Source organism: Papilio xuthus, unplaced genomic scaffold, assembly GCF_000836235.2.
Source record: "Papilio xuthus unplaced genomic scaffold, Pxut_1.1 DF826933.1, whole genome shotgun sequence".
Classification (NCBI taxonomy): domain Eukaryota; kingdom Metazoa; phylum Arthropoda; class Insecta; order Lepidoptera; family Papilionidae; genus Papilio; species Papilio xuthus.
In genome coordinates, this window is record NW_013531716.1 from 3,602,094 (window position 1) to 3,625,667 (window position 23,574).

The 23,574-nt window shown below is 31.8% G+C and overlaps 2 protein-coding genes across 2 annotated transcripts; one reads left to right on the forward strand and one right to left on the reverse strand.

Moving 5' to 3' along the window:
• Positions 1-6,208: 6,208 nt before the first annotated feature.
• LOC106122161 (protein takeout-like) lies at positions 6,209-8,990 on the reverse strand. Its single transcript, NM_001312503.1, is given in 5 exon segments — positions 6,209-6,750; positions 6,826-6,978; positions 7,276-7,400; positions 8,298-8,520; positions 8,856-8,990. Coding segments are annotated over 5 exon segments (726 nt in total). The 5' UTR covers positions 8,929-8,990; the 3' UTR covers positions 6,209-6,598.
• A 3,522-nt stretch (positions 8,991-12,512) lies between these two features.
• prom (prominin) lies at positions 12,513-23,052 on the forward strand. The gene is made up of 15 exons (XM_013318059.1): positions 12,513-12,692; positions 14,315-14,410; positions 14,837-15,039; positions 15,636-15,771; positions 16,718-16,888; positions 17,884-17,983; positions 18,301-18,382; positions 18,846-19,009; positions 19,263-19,484; positions 19,620-19,735; positions 19,907-20,097; positions 21,116-21,274; positions 21,379-21,518; positions 21,641-21,709; positions 22,832-23,052. Exons 1-15 carry the CDS (start codon positions 12,521-12,523, stop codon positions 22,863-22,865), a joined length of 2,055 nt encoding a protein of 684 aa, XP_013173513.1. The 5' UTR covers positions 12,513-12,520; the 3' UTR covers positions 22,866-23,052.
• Positions 23,053-23,574: the final 522 nt, after the last annotated feature.

Sequence of the window (23,574 nt, forward strand, 5' to 3'; positions counted from 1 at the left end):
GATGGATGTTTGTTTAAAGGTATCTCCAGAAAGGCAGAACGGATCTTTGGCGTACATATTGAACATAATCTTGAAAAACACATAGACTACTTATTAAGTTTTTTATAATTCTGCGCGGACTGAGTCACGAGCGACAGCTAGTTTAATAAAAATGTCAATAACGTGTAATGTAACATTTCTTCACACACAAATATTGATTTTAGAAAGTGTTTTCTTTACTTTAATTTTATTTCTACAATACGCAGGCTAGGTTAGTGACGTCATCGATTGCATACAGCCGGTTCCAGGGTTGTGTCAAAGCCTAGTTGAGAAAGTTTCTTGTATTAATTAAAGTTTTGGCTCCACTCTGACACGCCACCGAACAAATATAAAAGTGTAACAAAGTTTTAAATCCAGTTGTACACAGTCGCCCGCTCTTAAGCGGGGAAATCTCAAAGCACGATTAAAAGTTTGTGCTTTGCATTGAGAATTACAGCAGAGAGTGTATAGCTAAGTTTATTGGCATTGCATGTAACTGTCCCTTAACACTTCTAAATCACTTGTGTAAAAACATATGGCGAACCTGGAACTAAATTTGTGTATCGTTCAAAATAAACATTTACAGATAGCAAATGAAACGCGTTTGAAGTCGTTCTTTACTTACGAATGTATGTTATATTGACGTCGAACATTTATACGGTAATTAAATAGATATTACGCCAATTTATTTATAATGTTTCATAGACCACTTTAGTTCCAATATATTATTTACAACTTTCCTCTTGAATTTCCCATCTTTTATATAAAATATTTACTACATTGTAAGGGATCTTAATTTACTTACACTGTCAATATTTGTAATCGATTTTCGTTTACATACACAACAAAGGAACTTAGGATTCCTTTCGCATTCAATATAAGATCAAATATTTCTGCTTCTTTCTTGTGAAAATACTTTTTCACAATAAGTATCGACGGCCAGTACAGTGAAATAACCAAACAATTGTTGAAACGTCTTTGGGTCGTGTTTATTACAAAAAAAAAATTATTTATTATTTCATATTATGTTACAAAAATATCTAATATAACATAAAAATAAATAAAAGAGATAAATAGCTGTAATGTCATAAGTGGTAAAATCAATATTTTTTATTTAAATTCAGCTAGATTCAGGACTGCCAACTCTGTAAAATGGCTGATAGTATTATTTTTACGCAACCCACGCAATATGGATATCAAATGACAGGGCTTGACTACTACAATAAATTAGACCGTGTATAATTTTAAGATTGTCACGACATATTTTTATAAGCACATAAATATGGGTATCAAATAAAAATGCTTAACCAGTAGAGTAGGTACAGAACACTATATAATACAATATAACTAACTTCATACGACTAAAATTGGTACTAAGTAAAATTATATCTATTTGTATAGGTAAAGATTTCGAAGCAAGAAAACAAATATAGTTTTCCCATGACGGCATACAGAGAGCAGTAGACAAAATTGGTTTAATATCCCGCGGGATATCTGTGAATCCGCCTAGCGAGAGCTGCACAAATGTTATTGTGCGCGCATGAAATTCATGATCAAGGAGGCCCGATAAAAGCTAAGCTGTGTTGGAACAAATGTAAAATTTGCTATGATAACTAAGTTTAACCCTGATTTTTAAAGATTCTCTAATGATTTTTTTTTAAAGCAATATTGTTTTTAGAAACGACTGTGAGTGGTATATTAAATTTGGCTAATAAAAGCCGCAGTACTCTAATAGATTTTTAATAACATAATGAGAACTTTTTTATTGTTTGTTCTTAATGAAAGTAGCATAAAGTCTTTCAATCACGTGACTAAAATCTAGAAATTTAATTTGCTGACGACACATTCGGTCTTATGTGGTTACTTTAAGCTTCGATAATGCGTTAAGCTATAGTCTGTTACGTCACCTTAATTGAGTACAAGTATGGTTATTACTAACTGTGGCATTAATCCAGCTGAGTTGGATTAGCTTCGATGTGTTACCGCACTGAATAATAACGAATTGTGTGTTGCAATACTAATTTATATGAAAGTGTTATTAGGTGACGCTTTCTAAGTGTATAGATATATTTTGTGGATTTTAATTTGCTTTGCTTAGTCTACATACGTTTACGTTGGTATATATTAAATGATTCTTCCTTTCTTCAGCATTTTTTAGGATTGTCAACTAACCTCATTTTATAAATAAGCATGTCCATTATAATAAATAATTTCATTTGTACTTGCATTTTAAATTAAATAAAGTCTGTTTGCTATTAAAATTTTAAAAAAATCCACCATTTCTGAACTTATGTTCCTTCTCACTTAAAATCCGCAAAGTATGTCACTGAATGGAGTTGAAATAACCGAGTAAACTCATTCATTAATGAAATTAGAGTGTTTTCATTACAGACATATTCTAAAGGCCTCTTAGTTAATGTTCAACATAATGTAATTACGAGGTTTGAATTACTCCGTATTAAATAGAAAGAACCGAAGACAGTATTTACCACAAAAACTAAAATCCACCAACCATTTTTAATAAATTTTATATTTACGATGGACAATAGTAATAATATTACGTAATATTTTTTTTTTAATTTACGAGAGGCCTACAACTATTTACAGCGATTTATAAATTAAGGAACAAATAGGTTTTATTCGAACATTTAGTATTATATTTTATTTTTTTAATAATTTAAAACTTAAGACAAAAAAAACATGTAAAAGGCTGGGATGTTTATGAAAATAATAATTTACTTAAGCAAACACTTACACGCTACTTTGCGTGGCGGGTTTGGTAACGTAAAGGTTAATGAAGACGAGGAGGGGGCAATGGGCTAAGACGGCGGTCACCCTGAGGGAGGCGCGCCCTAGTTGTCAAAATAATTAATAGAAATATGTGCTCCCTAACAGAGATGGACTTAATCTTAATCTATGATTTTCATTTACAAATAAATTAAAAAAAGTATCTTGTATCCTGTACTAACGCAGGATGAGCGCTATAACCCTACGCTCCGTTGTTAAACGTAAGGATATACTTATATCGCCTTAATTTCATTTTAATACATAGGACAGAAGAAGACAGTTAAATTAGAGATATATTAAACAACCTAAAAATATCCAGAATACAAGTGTGTATTAAACGAAAAAGTTTCATATCATTTAAAAGGTTATTTCCTTTTTATTGTACCAAAAACGGTTTCGGCCAATAAATTGCATAAAATTATAAACAATACGACCTTAATTTATAAATCGAATAAATAAACAACAAAATTATTTTGCCCTTATATACGGCCCTGTTGACTCATGAACATAACACGACGTCAAGACCCGCTGACCCGTTTCCCCAGTCACCTGCGACTAGTCAATTTACCTTAAAAAAATCTCGCAAAACCCCGGTACTAAAGAAAAGTGATGTGTTGACTTAACACACATACATAAGTCTTAACGGCCGCTTGCCCTCATTTTATCGTCAAAGGAAAAGACACGTTAACTTTGACACTTTTGATTTAAATTCCGTATTTCAGTAAACTTTCTTATGGTCGTTGCGATACTTTTATTTGTACATTTAAAGAAATTCCATGCTCACAAAATCAAGTCGTTACAAGCTAATATACCAATACTGGATTCACATGAACTTATTACTATCTTGACTTCACATAATTCAACTATAGTTTGAATAAACAGAAATAATTATTTAAGAGGAGAAAATCATGGGAAATTTTTGAATCGCCAATGTCGATGAATATTCAAATTCAAAAAAGCATACACTGAATAATTGTGACGCTTGAATATCCCAATAAAGTATATAATGTGTCGAAGACATCGATAAAAGGAAATCATATTTTCACTATTTATAACTCAAAAACTTAGGTAGCTTAGAACCAGCACACGTATGTAGGATAGGTACTTTTATCAATTTTCCTTGGGACGTTAATATAAAGATTATTTAAATAATTTGCGGAGGGAGTCGCGAGCAAAATCTAGTGCATGTATCAATTTCTTAGCATTAAAAGAATTTGGTCCAATTAGATTTAACAAAAGTATATATCAATTAGCAGGTACATCTGAACTTTACGTGTTTTGAAACCTTAAAAGTGAAGTAGTCCGTTGTCTTGCGATAGCATCGTATTCCCTTCGGTAACTCCAAGAGTGCCCTATAATCCAATTATGGATACATATGAATAATAGAAACTTGTAACATAAAAAACCTTTTTTTTACCATATAACTTTTATCCATATCTCTGTCAGCTTTATGAATTATATGTTCTGCTGCAACTATTAATGTTTTTAATATGAAAAACGATTCCAAAGTTGGAACAAAAACATTTCATAGGAAAATAAATAATTTTTACGATAGATGTAAAGATGACTAGTTAACGATACATATATACTAATGAATATAAATTATAATATCGTCATTCGCGTTTCGCCCTCCATAACCTCATAGTCAGCAACACTTCAATGGAGGACGCACCGCACAGAGTAACTAAAATTTACAGATCGTTTGGATATTAATTAATTTTTTTAAATACATTTTCTGTCGGCATAACTGAATTATTTGTATTAAATTTAAATAAAAAAATATATATATATAAAATTAAATTAAATAATACTCAGGTAAAATATTATAATTAATAGGATATTTGTATAGAGTACCGAATTTTAATATTATATTGTGTGTTGTAGATTTTATATTATTTGATTAGACATTGTCACTTACGTTTTCCTTTATGGACTGTTCAGAATAAATAGCATGTCGTATATGAATTAAAAATATTAACATTATTAGAAACGTTTAAAAAATTATGACATCAAATATTGAGGGTAGACTGAATTTTAAATACTCTGTGCATAATCCAGTAAAGGCACACTGTGGCCGACATGATACGATTTTATACTGTCGCTGGGCAGACTGTTAAGTGCTACAAATCCTCTTTCCAATGCCTCACGTTCCTACGGACAGTTTCCTTCACATAACGAACAAATAAGACTTATTCAACGGTAGTGAATCGTCATGTGTAATTAAAACAATGAAGATGTCAGCAATATTATTGATGGTTATAATTTTTATTACCAATGGAGCTAAACTGATATGCTTAGAAGCTAAATCGGATGCAGTGAGCGAAGTGAAATTCAAAAATAGCTACTCCGAAGACGTTTTCCAACAAATGCGGACGACATCGGAAATAACGCCTGCGGCTTCAACAGGAAATAAAGTAAATGATGTTGCTAGTACCGCGTCGAGCAAGTCTCTAGAAGCACAAGAAGAAAATTTTCTTGCAATCTCCCCAATTACATCGTCAGGAAAAAACTCCATTGAAGAAAAAAATAACGAAGTAGATGAAGGAAATGATGAATTATTAAAGACGTCGGAGCTAACCGCTACCAAACAGAATAAAACAGAAAATCCAATGTACAATATCAATTTAAGGAAAAACATTAATTTGCCACCACCATTAAATATTATTTGGGAAAACTGTTTAGAATCAGCATATAGAGAACATAATAAATTAAATTTCAAACCCCAACGTCAGTTGGAAGTTGCTAAAAATCTACAAGTTTATAATGATAGAATTGGAGGAAATGTTTGGGATAAAAGAGATGTGGACGGGACGAAATCAATAGCAATTAAGGCGTGGTTAGATACATACAATAATTTAAAAAATGCGAAAAAGGAGAAAACAGGAAAATTGAATGAAACAATACACGCCAATGATGTGTCGATATTAACGAAAACAACTAAGCCTGTAACATATGAAATTTTCTCAATAACAAAGGAAATATCGAATGAACACATAAATTCGATCAATAGTACGCTAAGTTCAACAGTAACGGAGAATGATATAAGAGCAAGTAATTCCATAGAGTGGTTTGAAGAAATGGATCAGAGTAAAATAAAGTTTAGTAGTTTACCTCAAATGCAAAATTATTTAGTACCAAAGTTTAAACTAGAGGAAGGATTTCATCCCTTTACATTTGTGGCTCACTTCTTTTCTGTTATTTATCCATTCGATTTTCCTATCGGTAAGTGTTCTTGGTGCTTTTCTTCTAGAATTTTTTTTAATTAAAAATATAATCTAATATGAATCATTATTTTTATCTGTTCTTAATTAAATTAATCGTATTTTGAAAATTAATATGGTGTTTTTAATTTGGTAGGTCTTGCCAAGGATGTGATTTGGGGACAAGTAACATTTCCGTTATCTTTTATTCAGGTACCTAATTGTTATATTTTTATTAATTCAAACTATTTCTAATAAAATATTTATTTAAATATTATTCCTAACAATTACAGTTAATTAAAGTACAATTAAGAAACAGAGTTTTTTAAGACAATCAAATAATAATATTAAAGTGTATTGAATTTGTTTCGTCAATAAAGTTTTGAAAACATTTTGGATTCACAAAATCTTTGCTGTCGCTATTAATAGGAAAACAATTTAGAAACAACAGATTTATCATCACAAAGTTTACGTTTCACACACACAGGCGATTCTTTTGTTCTTTACGCGTTATTATATTTACCTGTATTGTTTTCTAAGCGTTTATTTACTTCGATATTAAAATTAAATTATATATAATATTTATATTCAACTTATAATACAACAAGTTCATCTTTTGGTATGTTACTAAAAAATTTCTGAACATTTTTGAACGCAATGCCAATAACAATGTCGACTAATGGTTTTCCAAACTCAGCATCTACAAGTTTCCAATTTTCGTTTAAGAATGTCAACACTGTTTGACCTGAAGACAAAAGAAAATTTAATTTATTGTTCTATAAATTTTTTATGTTTAATTATTTATTAAAATGATGCTTACCTAGTTCAGGGTTTCCTTTAAACAGGTTTGTTAAAGCAAATTGTACTTTTCCATTAATATTATAATTTACTTTGTAATCTTTAACATCATAATAAGTTACTCCATCACGAACATTGTCGATGAACTTAAGCTTTATTTTAAGATTCAAGTCCGCTGGAAAAATAAAAAATATCGTTTAAGTGACCCTGACTTTTTAACTGAACTTTACGACGAACACTTAAATGTTAAACGATGTTAATCGATTAAATAATAATTTACTTCCGTTATTGTTTCATAAAATCACTAAAACGAAAAATTTCCAATGTCAATATAAAGTCTTGATTGCAAAAATAAAAAACATTTACAAACTTGATTCTATTCGTAACAAAACAAATCTTTAAAATAACAATTAATTGTAACGATTATAATTTTACTGCTATCTATGATTTTTATTCAATTTCAAAATCTTACTTATTTTTAATTTAGCGTCTCCGTCTCCATTGATTGAGATAATAAGTATTTGTCCTTGAGCCTTGTATTTCCCTTTAATTGTAACATTACAAGTTAACTCTACATCAGCATCATTGTTTTGGAATCTGAAATATATTTAAACATGCATTGTTATAAATATTTATTGTTGGCAAGCAATATTAGTTACCATGGGTTTCTGAGACCAAAATCTCTCTTATCAAAGATGACAGGGATAATGTTACGTTCTATACAGATATTTTCGTCTCAGAAACCAAGGGCTAGTCCTACTACAAGAAATCATCATCATACTGTATCAGTCCTATGCTGTTTATAAGCCTTTGCTAATACCTTCCAGTTTGGACCTCTGATTCCGGCATCATTATTACAAGGTCTTAGGTTTACCTGACCAATTAGTAATTCAGAAAATATCTTTATATCTAGCATAATAAATAATAGAATGTATGATGTAAACAGCCGAACAATAACAAATAACTCAAATGTCTAATGTTTGTCACCGACTAAACGATGTTATAGTGACCCTTTTATTTATGTTTATGACGTCCGGTTATGAAATTTGTAGGTATGTTGGTTTTATTTGTACCATAACTGCGTAAACTAAAGTCATAAAGATTAAGGTTACTATAAAAAATAGATCGTAAAAGTATTTCCTTATCCGTTCAAGGTTGACACTGGAGAAATATTTTACACAGTAAATCTTGTTTATAAAATTAAACCGTATATAAGTAAAAAACTATATGAGAGAATCTTACTAATATTATAGATGCAAATGTTTGGACGTATGATTGGATGGATGGATGGATTTTTGTCAAAGGGTACATATATCCAGAACGGCTGCATGGATCTCGCTGAAATTTAGTATAGATGAAAAACATAGTCTGGAAGAACACATAGGCTATTAATTTTTTTTTAAATATCGCATGGGCGGAGTATAAAATATAGTAAAAAAAAACGAAGAATCGAATCGAACAACGAAACATCATAAAAAATATAAGTGTACTTACTTGGCTTCGTTGACTAAACAATTTCTAAGTCCCTTTAATACACCATCTTTGAACTCAATTTTCAAGCCACCGGGTAGTTCTACATTAACATAGTCGTAGGTAAGAGGATCGGTGGAATTGACAGCTAGACTCGGAATGCCTTTTACAAATCTCGGAATTGTTTCTTGAATATTCTTCTTCAGACAAGCAGACTTTAATCCCACACATGGGGTTATATAATCAGCTGAAAAATATGTAACATTTTTCTTTATTGAGATTGTACTTACAAAAAATATAAAAGTTTAAAATCTTACATATTTTAGTATGTAAAAGTCATAAAATAATTCTTTTGCTTTAAGTTTTCAATTCTGCAAAATCAATCTTTTAAGAAAATGTTTAAGTTCGTATATTAAACTGTCATAGGTTACACCAAGGCGCGTTAGATTAGCTACTTTTACTCTTAAAGTAATTTATTCATATAATAATATAAGAAATATTATTAATATAATTTCTTCAAAAACCTATAAAGTATATATGCAAATAATATTTTAAAACAACAAATATTTCAAATACACTCACGTGCGACTCTTGCATAGCTAACGCAGGATTGTAAAACAACTAAAGTTATAATAAACACAGTATGTAGAAACATATTTTCTTTTATAAATTAATTTTAGGAACTGAATTAAAAAATATAATAAGCGATCAGTCGTCACTGTGATATAAAGCAAACTGGACTGTGAATTTAAATATATACGTATCGAGTTTTTGTTCGAGAGCTTTACAATATGGATAAGCTTTGTGTCAGGAAATCATTTAAAATAAATATTAAGCAGTTATTATTATACTCACTGTTTATGTCTGATAGAAATGTCAATGTCTATACTTTTAAAATAAATATACGTTTTTAGCCTTAGTAGATTCTATAAATTTTGTAAGAACTATGTTAATTTTAACGATATATAAGTAGTAATTATTTAAAAAAAACATTTCGCTACAACAATACTTTTCCGCAAATCTATTACTAGCCAGGACTACAGTCGAATTTATAATTCAAAATTAAAATGTAATAGATTGGAAATTACATAAGTTTCTTTCTTAAATTTATTTCCCACTGCTAGTTTTCATCAAATATAAAAAATATATGTTGCCAGTAATAAATTATTAGTTGCCTTATAAAAACTAGTCACAAATCCTGTTACATTTCGGTTTACGATGTTTATAAAGATTAATACAATAACAAGCTTATAAAAAAAGTAACCAAAATTTTATTTAATGAATAAAAAATATTAAACAAAAAATATTAAACAAAAAATATTTAATTATTAGTTAGCTACACGGAACTTAAACGAGTTTAGCTTGTTAGTTTTTATAAGATTGTAATACATTATTACCAGAGACTATCAAATCAGTCTTTTATTAATTTTGATCATCATCATCATCAGCTCATTATACGTCCCCACCGAGGCTCGGAGCCTACCCTAAGTTAAGGGTGATTAGGTTATAGTCAACCACACTAGCCAAGTGCGGGTTGGTTAATTTCACACATATCTTTGAATTTCTTCTCAGATATGTGCAGGTTGCATCACGATAATTTTCTTCACCGTAAAAATGTCGGATAAATATACATATGTAAATCGGAAATCGAAAAACACATTGGTACATGACGGGATTCGAACCCAGGACCTGCACATTGTAAGTCAAGTACTTGGACCCCTGAGCCACCGACGCTCGATTATTTTGATAACTTGTCTTAAAATCGATATAATTTGTTAATATGTAGTTAACATAAAATTTAAAAGAGACTTAAGCGAGAAAATTAAGATAAGGTCAGATCGATTTAAAAAACGGCACGCTTGTCGACAATAAAGATACGAAGTATACTTTGTTTTAGCTTTTAACGCGATCTACTTCGTTGAATCTTGGCAGTGTGAACTTTACGATATTGAGTTTCAGGAAACAAGCCTTTTAAAATGTCAATGCCGTTCCCATATTGCACACTAGATGAAATAATTTGTGCTGACCCGTGTAAACAACTTGATTGCAAAATTAGTCAATAAGAAGAGCTTATATCAAACGTCTATATTATACATTTTGTGTTAGGTATATATAAAAATTTTCAAAAATCTCTACCTAGTATAGCAATTATTTTCCGTATGACATTTTAAGTACAAGCTCAAACTTGCATTTGCATACCAGAGGAACTTGTACAAGAGTACTGTAGTACTTTTTATAAGCTTTTTTTTAGTTACACTTGTTCCGATGTTTGCAATGAAACGACACAAACTCATCGAGGGTTTGTTTGAATCGTCTTGACGAGTAGTTTGACTTTTTTTTATTTTAATTAACAAAAAATTAGTAAAAGCTTGCTTTAGAAAGTTTTTCTCTTTTATTTATTATCTATTTACAACTAATTTCTGTATAAAATGAATAAAACTAAGTAATGTAAAAACATTTACTTGCGCAATTAAACGTTACAAGAAAAGCTTTATCCGACAAGCTTTAAAAACCATTCCGTTCTAAATAAGCACTCAGGGTTATATCGACTTTTTCAAGGGTTGCCAACAATGAAACAAAGTACAAATAACAACAGGAGAAACAGAAAAATGCCGCAAATATCAGTCTTTTATTTATTCAATTAATATTTGAATTTGTTAATAAATTAATGATATTAAAAATCAAAACTTACTATCTGTATTTTAACACTTTTAAAACTTAAATATCATAAAAAAAATCGGTAAATTACTTATGCGAAAAACTTAAAAGTCTGTAAGATGGTAAGTAGTCATTAGGATTCTGGTGTTTTGACAACCCTAGTCGTACACCGCTAGTCATTTACAAAAGAGCCTATTCTAAAGAAAAATCGTATCAGCCATTTCCTAATTACATCGACGATTCACAGTATAACAATGATTTTGTATTCATATATTATTCAATCCGGTGAAATTGCAAAAAACCTTCTGAATAAATGGACATTTATTAAATATAATTAAACTAAATTCGCTTTACGTCTTTTAAATTAATTTAGATGTCGAAATAGCAGTTACCAGCAGCCCTAGATAATGAGGTAAAATTGTAGTTAAAATTGTATTAACCACAGAGTAGTTGCAAATATTGGAAATACTAGTAGACCTGAAGCTAGATTCTATAGATAGTTAGCATTTAACAATTGTAAAACTCACTTTTTAATCATTGTAAATGTTAATTACGTTTTACAATATATTGTAAAACAGAATATACGGTTACACTAATTTTAATTTTTTCGGTTTCTTTTCAGTCTATCAAAGTGGAGTCAACTTTCTTAGCATTTATTGTGCTGTTCGCGTGTATCGCTTTAATAATACCAACTTATCTGATCATTTTGGCGATTATATATCTTCTATCAAAATCAAGTTGCAGTGACGAAGCGGAAACTGGAGCTTTATTCCCGGACCAAGACGGTTCAAGTTGTATTGATAAGTTTTTGGTCTTTATGACATTCTTTACTGTTATAATATGTTGGTAAGCTATTAATATTATTACTTGAAATTTAATTTTATTCAATTAACTACAAATTATATTTATTGTATCCACTACGGAGAGTTGGATGTAGAGTAGGATAGAGATTGTCTGAATAAATAGATTTTAGTAAAGCCTCCCTTTATATAATGATATATAAAGAAGCCAGACAAGAATAAATTACCAAATTAGTAGATCTGTTTAAGACATTTGCTCTCAATCTACTAATAAAATAAGAAACATCTTTCCGAATGGAATAGAAATAGAGCTAAAAATATGACAAGAGTTCATCCTTTACAAACGTTAATGCTCTTATCTGGGAAGTCACAACGGCCACTATGCCTAGCTTTTAGGTGAATAAGGTCGGCCAGAGATCGAAGAGTACAATAAGCCCATAATAAGGGTCGCCCGAGTATTCTACAGAATGACCCGAGGGGACAATTGGCATGCATTTCTCAATGAATTGCCTTTCGCTTTTATTGAAGAAAATTTAACCTTTGCTATCCTTTTTATATAGCTTTTATTTACAGAAGCACTTAAGTCGATTAATTTTCATTAATAAAAATACTTCACAATATAGATCTAAATAAAAACTTCAAGAAGCTCATTAGAATAAATCGTCGTGTATATGAGATATACAACATTTACGATTAAAATATTTGAATAATTTTATATAGAAAAAAATAAGACATATGACTTATTATTATTGCAAAATGTTTTTCATTTCCAGCACCCTAATAAGCGGTATGGTGTTGAGCAATGAACAGTCGCACGTGGCGGCGATGAGCAGTCGTAACGTGGTAAACTGCGCTTGCGCAGACATAGCAACGTGGTTGTCAGTCGCTGCGAGAGAGCTGCATTACAGTTTAGTGCCGCCTATAGATCTTGTGCTCTACGCTTATCAAGAAGACTTGAGAAGTAAGTAGCACAACATACCAAAGTAGCGACACTTTTGCAAATGCTTTGTCTACATTTAATCGGCGGTGTATATGGTACAAAGAAAAAGGATATGTCCTCTTCCTATGTCTCCAATTCCATTAAATCCACTACCTTTTATCCCTTCACATCGTTTCCTTATAAGAAAAGGGGAGGTAAAGAAATGGGCCTAAATATAGGCCTCCGAGACGTACACTCATCAGACCAAACGCGGAATTGCTTCCACATCACGGCTGTCTTCTGCATGGTCGTGGTATTTCACATATGTTGTTGCTGCTAGCATCTTTTTCATATAGAAGATAATAAACACCTTTTGTTAAAAATGAAAAAAATAAAACATATCGCATTGTTGGAAAAAGTTATTCACGTTGAAATGCTGATACAGGTTATTGTAAGAAAGTAACCCTTTCGAGGGCTTTCTATTCTTTGAAACGTATAAAAGTGTGTTGGTCCGCAAATATCAAAGAGTTATTTGTCTCCATATATTATACGCAGTTAGGGAGTCTCGGAAAAGTGTGCGATTTCCTTCATATAATGGCAAGGGCAAATCTGAAGTTTCCGGGACAAACACTCAGATGGGCCATTATGTTGTATATTACTCTTACATTTAAAGCTACCTTAGTAATGGACTCTTTATATCTTTTTTGTCAAAATACTAGCAAATTTTTCTTAAGCTTGAAACTTTTCTAACATGTGATTTACGACAGAATTCCAATGGTAGGAACCAAAGTCTGCTAGATTATTAATCCGCATCCTTAACTATTAGGCTATTAGCGTGTAAAATATACTTTAGTTGAAATATCTCCTAGTAATTTTACAATAAAATGTGTTTACATACCACTGCAATATGCTTAAACATTTTCAGAGCTGTATATTTAGATGAGAAGGAGTATTGTATCAATTCTGTAGCAAACAGCTCTCATGAAGGTGAAAGGATTACATTATGGTAGCGCACCCTTTCCAAATTGAATTTCCAACACGAGTACACCTTCACGTTTATTGTTACGCGAAGCCATTTCACACAGATAATAAAAATAAAATTTTATTCCTAATTAATTTTAAATTTAAGGCTTTATTTTTGTGTAAACAAGCAGGTAATTTACATGTCAAAATTGAGTATCAGAATTATTTTAGATGTTATAAAACGATAAAGACATAGAAATCACTACCGATCGTTACAACGGTTTGATGATAAAGTCCTTAATTATTGTGTTTCTTTTGAAAATAATTGGTTTTCTATCTGCCAGATCGATTTATATCCAAATGAGAAAGAAAGTAATTTTTCGCATAAATTCCTTTGTGAAAATTTAAAGCCTATGCAACTAAAACGAATTTGTTGAATGAGAAAATATTCCAAACGTATTCTTTTTCGGAGTGTCGTTTTAAAAGGGAAGCCCTTAGTTGCCAGTATATCGTCCACATGAACCTCAGTTAGTAGAGCTTTTTTAGTTTTTCAAAATAAAAGTTAAGTTTATTTTATTCTGGAACAAACTTTACTACGGCATACAACTCAGTTTAGTAGGAGTTTAATAATGTGCAATAAAAATTCTCAATTTTATTTGCAAAATGTATATTTTTAACAACACACACATGTATGTAAACAGATGTCGACACGTTCCTAGGCGAGCCAATACAACAAGCTATTGCTTCGGAGAGCGGTATCGATTTGGTGCTGGACTCCTTAGCCGACATAATAGCAGGTATCTATTGAAATGCGAAATTGTCCTACGTGAGGCATTCAAACGACCCAACTATACAAGGCGTTAGTCGTATTCTAGTACTATTAAAGGAGTGTTGCAGACGACATAAATTTATAGCTGGCCACTAACATTATTATAGCTATTTAATTGTTACTGTAATAAAATAAACGATGAATTTTTTTCAAACCTTCGATAGGAAAATTACTCAAAATAATAATAAGAAGATACTCTACAATAATATTATAAAAAAATACTACTTTTAACAACACAGAAAAGGATTATTATGACCTTGGTATGCCAGTAAATGTTTCCATTTAAAATATAATAGAAAAACTAACAATAATGCTGTTGGTTTTTGCGTTTCCTAAGTCGAATATTATAATCAATTTTATGAATTACACATAAGATTTTTTGCGTGGCTTTCAGAAAGTGAAGACCTCTCATCGAAAGTGTCCGCTTTGCGAAACATAAGTATTAAGGCAGGCACATTAGCGGCAGTCGCTGCGGACAGACTCGATGACCTCGCCAGACAAATAGACGGCCTGAAGAAGCAATGCTCGCCGAAAGACGGACCACTCTGTGATACAATTAACACTCATTCTATGGAACTGAAACTAAAGTTTAACTCGGTAAATAACCAATTACAGGTACAACTAATATATAATACAACTAAATGGCACTAAAAGTTTAGAATCAAGACTTATTTTGATGAGTTAATCTAACTTTTACTATAATTTCAAGAAATCATCTGTTTAAAGGATACCATACTGTTATTTATTTACTGTTAATTTTAAAATACTATTAGTACGACTGTTGACGATAGATTTTTAAAGCCTTCACAATATATTATGTAATTTAACTGAACTAAATTGTAGCACTGTATTTTGTTTATTTTCTTTGTATTAATGTTTATTATGTTATATTCTACATCATTTCAATAACTACTATTTGTTATCTGTAAACTACTAACTTATACCAAGGTAGATGAAAATATAGTTGGTAGTTTTTGAATATTAAGAATAAAGTGAATTTGGAGGGTGGTCGGCTCTGGGCAGTCGAATGTCGTCCGTCGAACGTACAGTGCGCACCCATATTGAAAATACTGTGTTTCATTTTGCTGCACCGCCGCCATCCTTTATAACCACAGTGAATTAATTGAATCAAATCTAACTATGTAATTACCATAACAAGTGAAGACACAAATTATCCCTACTTTTCTTTATAGATATTAAAGGAGCAACAGTTATTAGAGCTTCGAGCTCTAGGTGTGGATAACTTGACACTTGCCATTGCCGCAGCGAAACAGGAATTGCGTACTTTACCATCAATTATTTTAACACAGACCAAGGAAGTAAGAGATAGTAAGTAAATACGTTATTTTTACAAGTTGTCGATTTTTCTGCCGAAGTCTTTTCGATTTGTTCAGAGTTTCTCCATCACTTATATTACCCTGTTAAATAGCAAATTCTGTTTTATCTGTCTGCTTTCTGAATTAGATAAAACGATAATATTATTAGTGGATAACTGTTATTTATCAATAAGTACATATTGAGCGTCGGTGGCTCAGGGGTAAAGCACTTGACTTGCAATCTGCAGGTCCTGTGTTTGAATCCCGCCATGTACCAATGTGTTTTTCGATTTCCGATTTGCATATATATATTTATCCGACGTTCTTACGGTGAAGGAAAACATCGTGATGAAACCTGCACATGTCTGAGAAAAAATTCAAAGATATGTGTGAAGTCAACCAACCCCCTCGGTGGGGACATGTAGTGAGCTGATGATGACATATTCTGCACTTCCATGACGTAAAATCAAGTATCTATTATTTATATGTTTAGCTACAGTTGTAAGGAATAAGGCAGTCAGATGATTAATTGATTCCAAGCAGTCATAAGCATTCCTACATGGATATTAATACAATCCATCATTTAGCGATATCTTGAGCAGCTTGCCGTTTTATAGAATACACATTGATTGATTTTCTAATTCTTAAAACAATTGTAAATCGTGTCAAAATAAAGATTTATAGGACCTTGGAAGAAGGAACCAGAATAAAACTTACCGGAAGAATACATATCACATATGAGGTCAAACTAATATTGAAAAAATGTTTATATCAATACGATGTACGGCTATACTAAAGTTAAAAATGTAATAACTAGGATTCGTAGTCGGGTGCACGAAAGAAGAAGATACTTTGATGGAGGAATTCTTGTATTCAAATCGAATAAATCCAAAAAACAAAACTAGGACATTCTGGATTTCTATCCCATGAAAATTAATTTAATAAGCAAATTCTTTCAGGTATTCTACGTGACATAGAAATTCGTCGTGACAAAGTTCACAGCTCGGCTAGAATCCTGAGCGATATTGTGCGGTACCTGACGGCCGGCCTGCATTCCTTTTCTAGGCAACTTGACGCCAGTTTTGAAAGAATACAGATATATGAATTTTGGAGATGGATTTTCATGTTGGGTAAATTTGTTTACAATTAAATTGTTTATATATTGTTTGTTACTTTCATGTTGTGAAAATCGATAAGGTTTCATAATTGGTCAAAGATTGGCAGTAAATATGCCGTGTCACTTTTCGTTACATGACAAGGACGAAAGGTATGATTGTAATCAGAGCATAAAGTAGTACCCTAGTAATTTTTATTTATAAATTGCTTTTTGGTCGTCTGAAAAAGAAGGAAATAATTCAAATTATGTAAGATATACAAATTGGATATTTCCTAAATACCATAAATTGTATTGCTTTATATCGATCAAATCTTCCGAACTTGTCTCAGTATAACCAGTTTCTGCGAGAACTATCGACATCGAATAAGAGGACCTTGAATTTTAAGCATTTTATAATTAAATGACTTTCACCTTGAGACGCAAGCTGAGTTATATTCCGCTATTATTTAAATAATTTCTTATATTAACGTGTATACTACATGCGGAAATTGAACTAATATTACGGATCTTAATGTCTTTGATGGTCAGGGGACCATGAGGGCTTCGAAGTGCTCGTAACGTCGACCATTAAAGAATTAATTAAACACATTAAGTTAAAATCCATAAAATTAGTTTAATCCTAGTGGGTAATTTTATAACATATAACTTAGTATAGACAAATTCACTTATAACTGACTTAGGGTAGGCTCCTTGCCCCTTGTTGGGGACTTATAGTGGGGTGCTGATGATGATGATGATATTCACTTATGCCTATCGTACATACGATTGATTTGTTAGATGTTGTGTTTATAACAAGTTTTTCGTAATTTATATAATTAATTGCAATCTTATACGTCTTTATTTAAATGTTGGTAATCTGCATTCAAGGTGTTACTGACCTAAACATTTGAATTAACATTTTAATGATTGAGATAAACATGGAAGAATATTGAAAAATGTATATAAATTTTGTATAATTGCAGTAATATTACTGTCTTACGTGGACTTAAATTGATGTCTATTTTACAGTATGCACCGTAGTTTGCGCTTTGGTCATGATGTTAATGTTGGCAGCCTTGTTGTGTGGATGTGGAAGAGCAAAGATCCACGCTAAAAGGACACTGCAACTGTAAGTACCATAAGCATTCGATAAAAGTAAAATAGAGGATGGTGTAGATATGAAATGGATATTAATTTTATTATCCCCATTACATCTTTTTCTTAGAACCAATGGTGGAAAAGGATTATAATTATTATGTCTCCGACAGATTACAGACGAGCCTCGACAGTATAAATATTTCTTAGTGGTCGTAGCGCTTCTCGGATCACTAACTCGTTTTTCATGGTTAAAAAATTGTTATTTTTAAGACTTTTGATATGTTTATTTCATTTTAAAAATAATTTGTCTTGCCAGTATACTCGACTACTTTTCATTAAATCTTTCAGATCTGCCGTGTGGATATGCTTCGCCTCCCTGCTTTTATGGAGCGTGATTTCCGCTGTATTTCTTATCGCGGGACATGCCGAGGTACAATAATACGTGTGACTAAAATATTGCCTTTTTTATTGTTAAGGGATAATGTATTTTTAATGAATGCATAATTTGCATATAAAGTAATTTGAAAATATCAAGCATGATTATTTTTGTTAGCCGTATACTCTCTTTAAAATCTTTATTTATATTAATTTTAACGTATATCTTTTAATAATTTAGATACTTCATTGCTTCATGTACAAATTCGTAGCTGATGCTAATATTATGCTTACATTAAAGTGATGAATAATGATATAAAATAATTAAAGGATCAGTATAAACTGACTCCATATTAAATTAGTCTAGATTGTTACATGTTGAGAGCCTGTAGATAAATGGTCAGTATTTGCACATTTATATAATTGCTCGAATAACAATGAAAGGCGCTTACACTATATGTTAACGATTTCTTAAAGAAAATTGGAAATTATTAATAATAGTGGCATTTTTGCAACAGGTTTTTGTGTGTCAAACACTGTGGGATTCTGCTCAGTATAAAACTCTATCAAAGCTTTTGGATAGGCCTTCTCCACTACTACAAAACAATGAAGGATTTTTTGACGCCATGTTCAGAGATCTTGATAATGTCACCATTGAAGTGTCAGTAAGAGATGCTTTGAGGTAAATATTTTTTGTATATGTAGCTATCATTTGGCCTTAAATCGTAGTTAATAACCAGACTTAAACGTTACAAACGTGTCTCTTCGAAGTGGAAACCTTTTATTTTAATGTTATTGAATTAAAAAAACTATACTTTTACTACTTATTGTTTAGTTTAAAACATTTCCCAACAAGTTACAAAGTTTTAACGTTTCATTTCAAGTTTCAACTCGAGTAGTAAATAAAATTGCTTACTTACCTGTTTCTGTCTCAGAGACTGCGAACTGAATCGACCGGCGTACGTAGTTTTTCAACTTGACAGAATCTTGGATGTTAACAAAGAGACATCGTACTTCGAATGGGAGGAGCTGCAAGCGGATCTGGGACGGCTGTCTACTGCCGTCGACGTCAGCTTCCTCAAATCAATATCGGCTCCATTTAACAGAATACTTAATGAGATTCTTGTAAAATCTAATGTTAACCTACCTTTATACAGGTAAGTATGGGACCATTCTACAAATCAAATTGGAATTCATACTTGTTTCGTTGGTAAAACTCTTCATAGGTTACGGCACCGAACTCCTTATTATTGCAATCCATTCAATTCCCAACCAGACATCTTATATTTAAGGATGGAATATAACAATCCAGTTGTTGGAAAAGACCTGCCTGCTCTAGAAGATCAATTGGAGAATGTTGCGGCGCAAGTATCCGATTTAACAACGTCGGGAAGGCTCGAAACCTTAGGTAAGGTATGGTTTGTCACGTCAGTATTTTGTGACGATGAAACATGATGAATTATAAAGCAGTAAGTAGACTTGTTCGAATCACTTACTTTGCAAATCCTGTGTTCAAGCAAGGAATCTCAAAGTACCAAATCAGAGATTGTCGGTATTAAAATTAAAATTTACTTTTCAGCTAAACGTACAGAAAGAGTTTATGTAAGTAATATAAAACCATTAGAGCAGTTGAGAGCGGATCTTGTATTCAAGTTGACTGAACTTGAACTACAATTAATACCGTACAGAAGAAGACTGAATATATCACTGAGTCATATTCATACGGCGCAGTTTTACATCGACAACCAAGGAGACGTCATCGCGCAGAAAGTAAGCAACTATTTCGATAAGACCATTGTCTTTTCTCAAGTTGTATCTATCCAGTTTAAAGAGCCGCCGGCCACAGCTTCTGTCGACAGTTTGTTTGTTGGGATGTAAAGTGCGCACTCTGTCCCAACTAAACTGTATGGTTTGTTGTGGGTAAGTCTGTAGTCTACGGAGGCGCCCAAGGCAACAGTATGTATCTAATGATCTGTATATTATCATCTCTCTGTTCTTATTATACTCATGTAGGGTCAGCTTACCAGGTTTTTGTTGTCCAGATCGATCTATAATTTGTCATTTCACTCGCCTAATAATGTCACCAACTAAAACTTTATAATTTTAAGTTATATGTAGGTAAATAAAAGTATAAATTTCTTAAGTAGACTGCGTCAGCGTTGGCGTTGTAGATAGAATCGCATAAATCGTGAACAAAGCCACGAAGCGTCCGCCCACACGCGGCAATTAAGACATCTAACTGCGTGTTCTCCGGCCAACTACGTTTTCGTTTTGTCCATTCTTGGCGAAATACTTTTGAACATTTTACTTGCGCTGAAACGACAAATAATTCTACAAGATTTCTACAAGTGATAACTTTTTGATTGTAATATTGAAGGGCCTTGTAGGTTTTTTTGTGAGCAATAGTCCGGTAAAACACCATTCCAGTTTACCACTATGACTAAAATGACCACGAATTCATTTTGTGGTACCAACCAAATATTAAAAATGTTTAAACTTATATCACAATAAAACAAAACAGACGTTATAAAACTAATCTTATATCTCAATACTAACTTTTCTGTTTTCATCTCAAATCACGTACTTTTCACGACATCATTAGATTTATGTCCTAACAACGTTAAACCGTTTTATAGGATCAACTCTGTTTATTCGCTGTAGAGTATATGTGGATGATTGCATTGATTGTAACAGATTGCAGATTTATTGTGCCAATACGTTGCAATTTCGCTTACAATAGCAGCATTGTAACACGAATCATGTCTACGAGCTATTCGTTATCGTTTAGAAGGTGTCAGCGTACGTATCCCGGTTGGTGTCGCACGCCGCTAGATGGCGCTCTCACGTGCTCACGTCCACCGGCAAACACGCCGCCCGCTGTCAACCGCTGTTTGCAGTATACGCTGCGGTCAGGGCTCTACTCTGCACTAAATACATTTCCTCTTTGGTAAGATAATATTGCTTTTCAATTTCTATTCTGTTGCATCTATCTCTGTGTACCCTTTAGTTGTCTTGTCTAATATTATTATTCTGTCAATGGTTTATTACAAGCACGGCTGGTGGCTTTGCGGAGTCGTGTTGGGTCTGCTGTGGTGCATACTGCTTACTCCTTTGTGCGTCAATCTCTGGCGAACGTACGATAGGAGAATGAGCGCGCAGGACTTCATTACCCTTTCTAACTTTAATACTGCGTAAGTATAAAATTATTGCTAAAATAATTACTGACAATAGAATTTCTAGATTTAAGTACAAATACAAGTAAAAAATAATTGATAATAACCATAGCTAATTGATTTGTTTTTTTGTTTTTCAGACCTCAAGGAACACCGGAGACGGAACCCTGCGAAAACGGCAATTGGGCTACGCCTGGATCAGTTCCTGGGTAATATTTTTGACCATTAGTTCAGTATGAATAAAGTATTCTTCGGATCGAGAAACCAAGCTAATCTTGACTTGGAAAATTAAACAATATAATATTAAGATAAAAAGAATTACTTATACACACAATTCAATATGATACCTATTTTAACTATTTGAGCATGCATTAATTAACTCCACCCAGCTCTGTATGATAAATATTAAAACTCATATTTACGCCCTACCACTAGCGATTAGCATCTAGCAGTTGCAAGTAGTTTACTTAATCAGATTCAAAATATGGTCCTTCGAGCAAGATTTTTCATTACTTTACTACACTTATATAATAATCGATAAGCTACTAAATTGGAATACGATATCATTTGTCATAATGGTGCAACATTCATTGGTGTGAAATGTGAAAAAATCATAATTTATTTAGATTATGAGACAAACAAAGTAATCAATATATTGCTGTTAGCCATAAAATAGTTAGGTATTGTTCGAGTATATTATTCAACAATGTATCATAAATAAAGCTGTAAAAATACTTTCATCGTGAAGCTAAAATATTCTTCTCTCGGTTATTTTAAAAAATGTAAAGCAAAACAATAGCGTCGGAGTTGTTGCGTTGGGATCGTAGTACGTGGTATAAGGCACATCGGGAAGCCATAACAAAGTACGTTTAGCATTTAAAAAGAAAATTTCCTTTAAGAAGTTTTTATACAAATTACAGCCACATTCATGTTATGACTGTTCTGAAGTTCTTTTTGATACAATTATGTTCAAAGTAAGTTTATTTATTCGGGACTGAAAGAAGTTTGTTTCATAACTGAATTCGATTCACATATGTTTGAAGTTCAAATCGATTCATTCACTTTAAACGATGCTTTACCTATACGTTTAATAATTTTAGTAATTTAAACGTGGCTTAACCGACTCTAGTACAGAGTCGGATTTTGGCGGACTTGCAACGACGAACAAGGGGCCAAGATTACATTATGAGCACAACCCTGACCACTCAATTTTACAAACTTTATGGTTATACTGACGGGTGTGATACTGGCTTGAGCGTTGCCGGTTAATAGAAATTTTATCTATCACAATCAATGTATTCCTTTGTTAATAATTTATTTTATATTTCCAGGCCACCACCGCCACCTAGAGACGATAACTGGTGATCTGCAACTCAATGGTGTGAAACCGTTAAATTAACTTCTAAGTACCACCTAGAATGAAGATAACTAGGACGTGGTGCGTGAAAGCACAAAATGTAATATTGCATAAGCTTTATTTTATCCAGGATAGGAACTATAGTGTGCTTAAAATTACTTAATGGAAAAAAGTAGCAGTTAAAGTGATAAGTATTAAAAATATTTATAAATTTCATCGAAATAACATATTTTTAAAGTTATTCATAGAGAAATTTTTAAATTTTTACTTGGTCGTATTATAAAATAATTTTATTCTATTTTTTTATGAAAATGTGAGCTAACATTTTAAGGTTTGTTATTGTATTAATATTTTTTGTAAATTATAATAGCATACATATTTTTAGAATTAAATTCGGCGACATAAGGTCCTTTTTTTATTAGTTTGAAACATATAAAAGTTTCTACAGCAGAAATACCAATATTATACAATCATCTATAAGACCGTAACGAGACAGGTAAACATGATAGTGGCTTATAATATAATACTAGCTAAATAATCTCATATTTACCAGAAAAAATGATTATTTCATATCCTATCACAAACGTCACTTAAAATTCATATACATATATAAAATGAGTATTGAATTATTAAAAAAATATATAAAATAAAAAATGTATTTGAATACGCTCCTGTACAAATTGATTCGAACACGTTGGCTGCTTATAAATGATTATC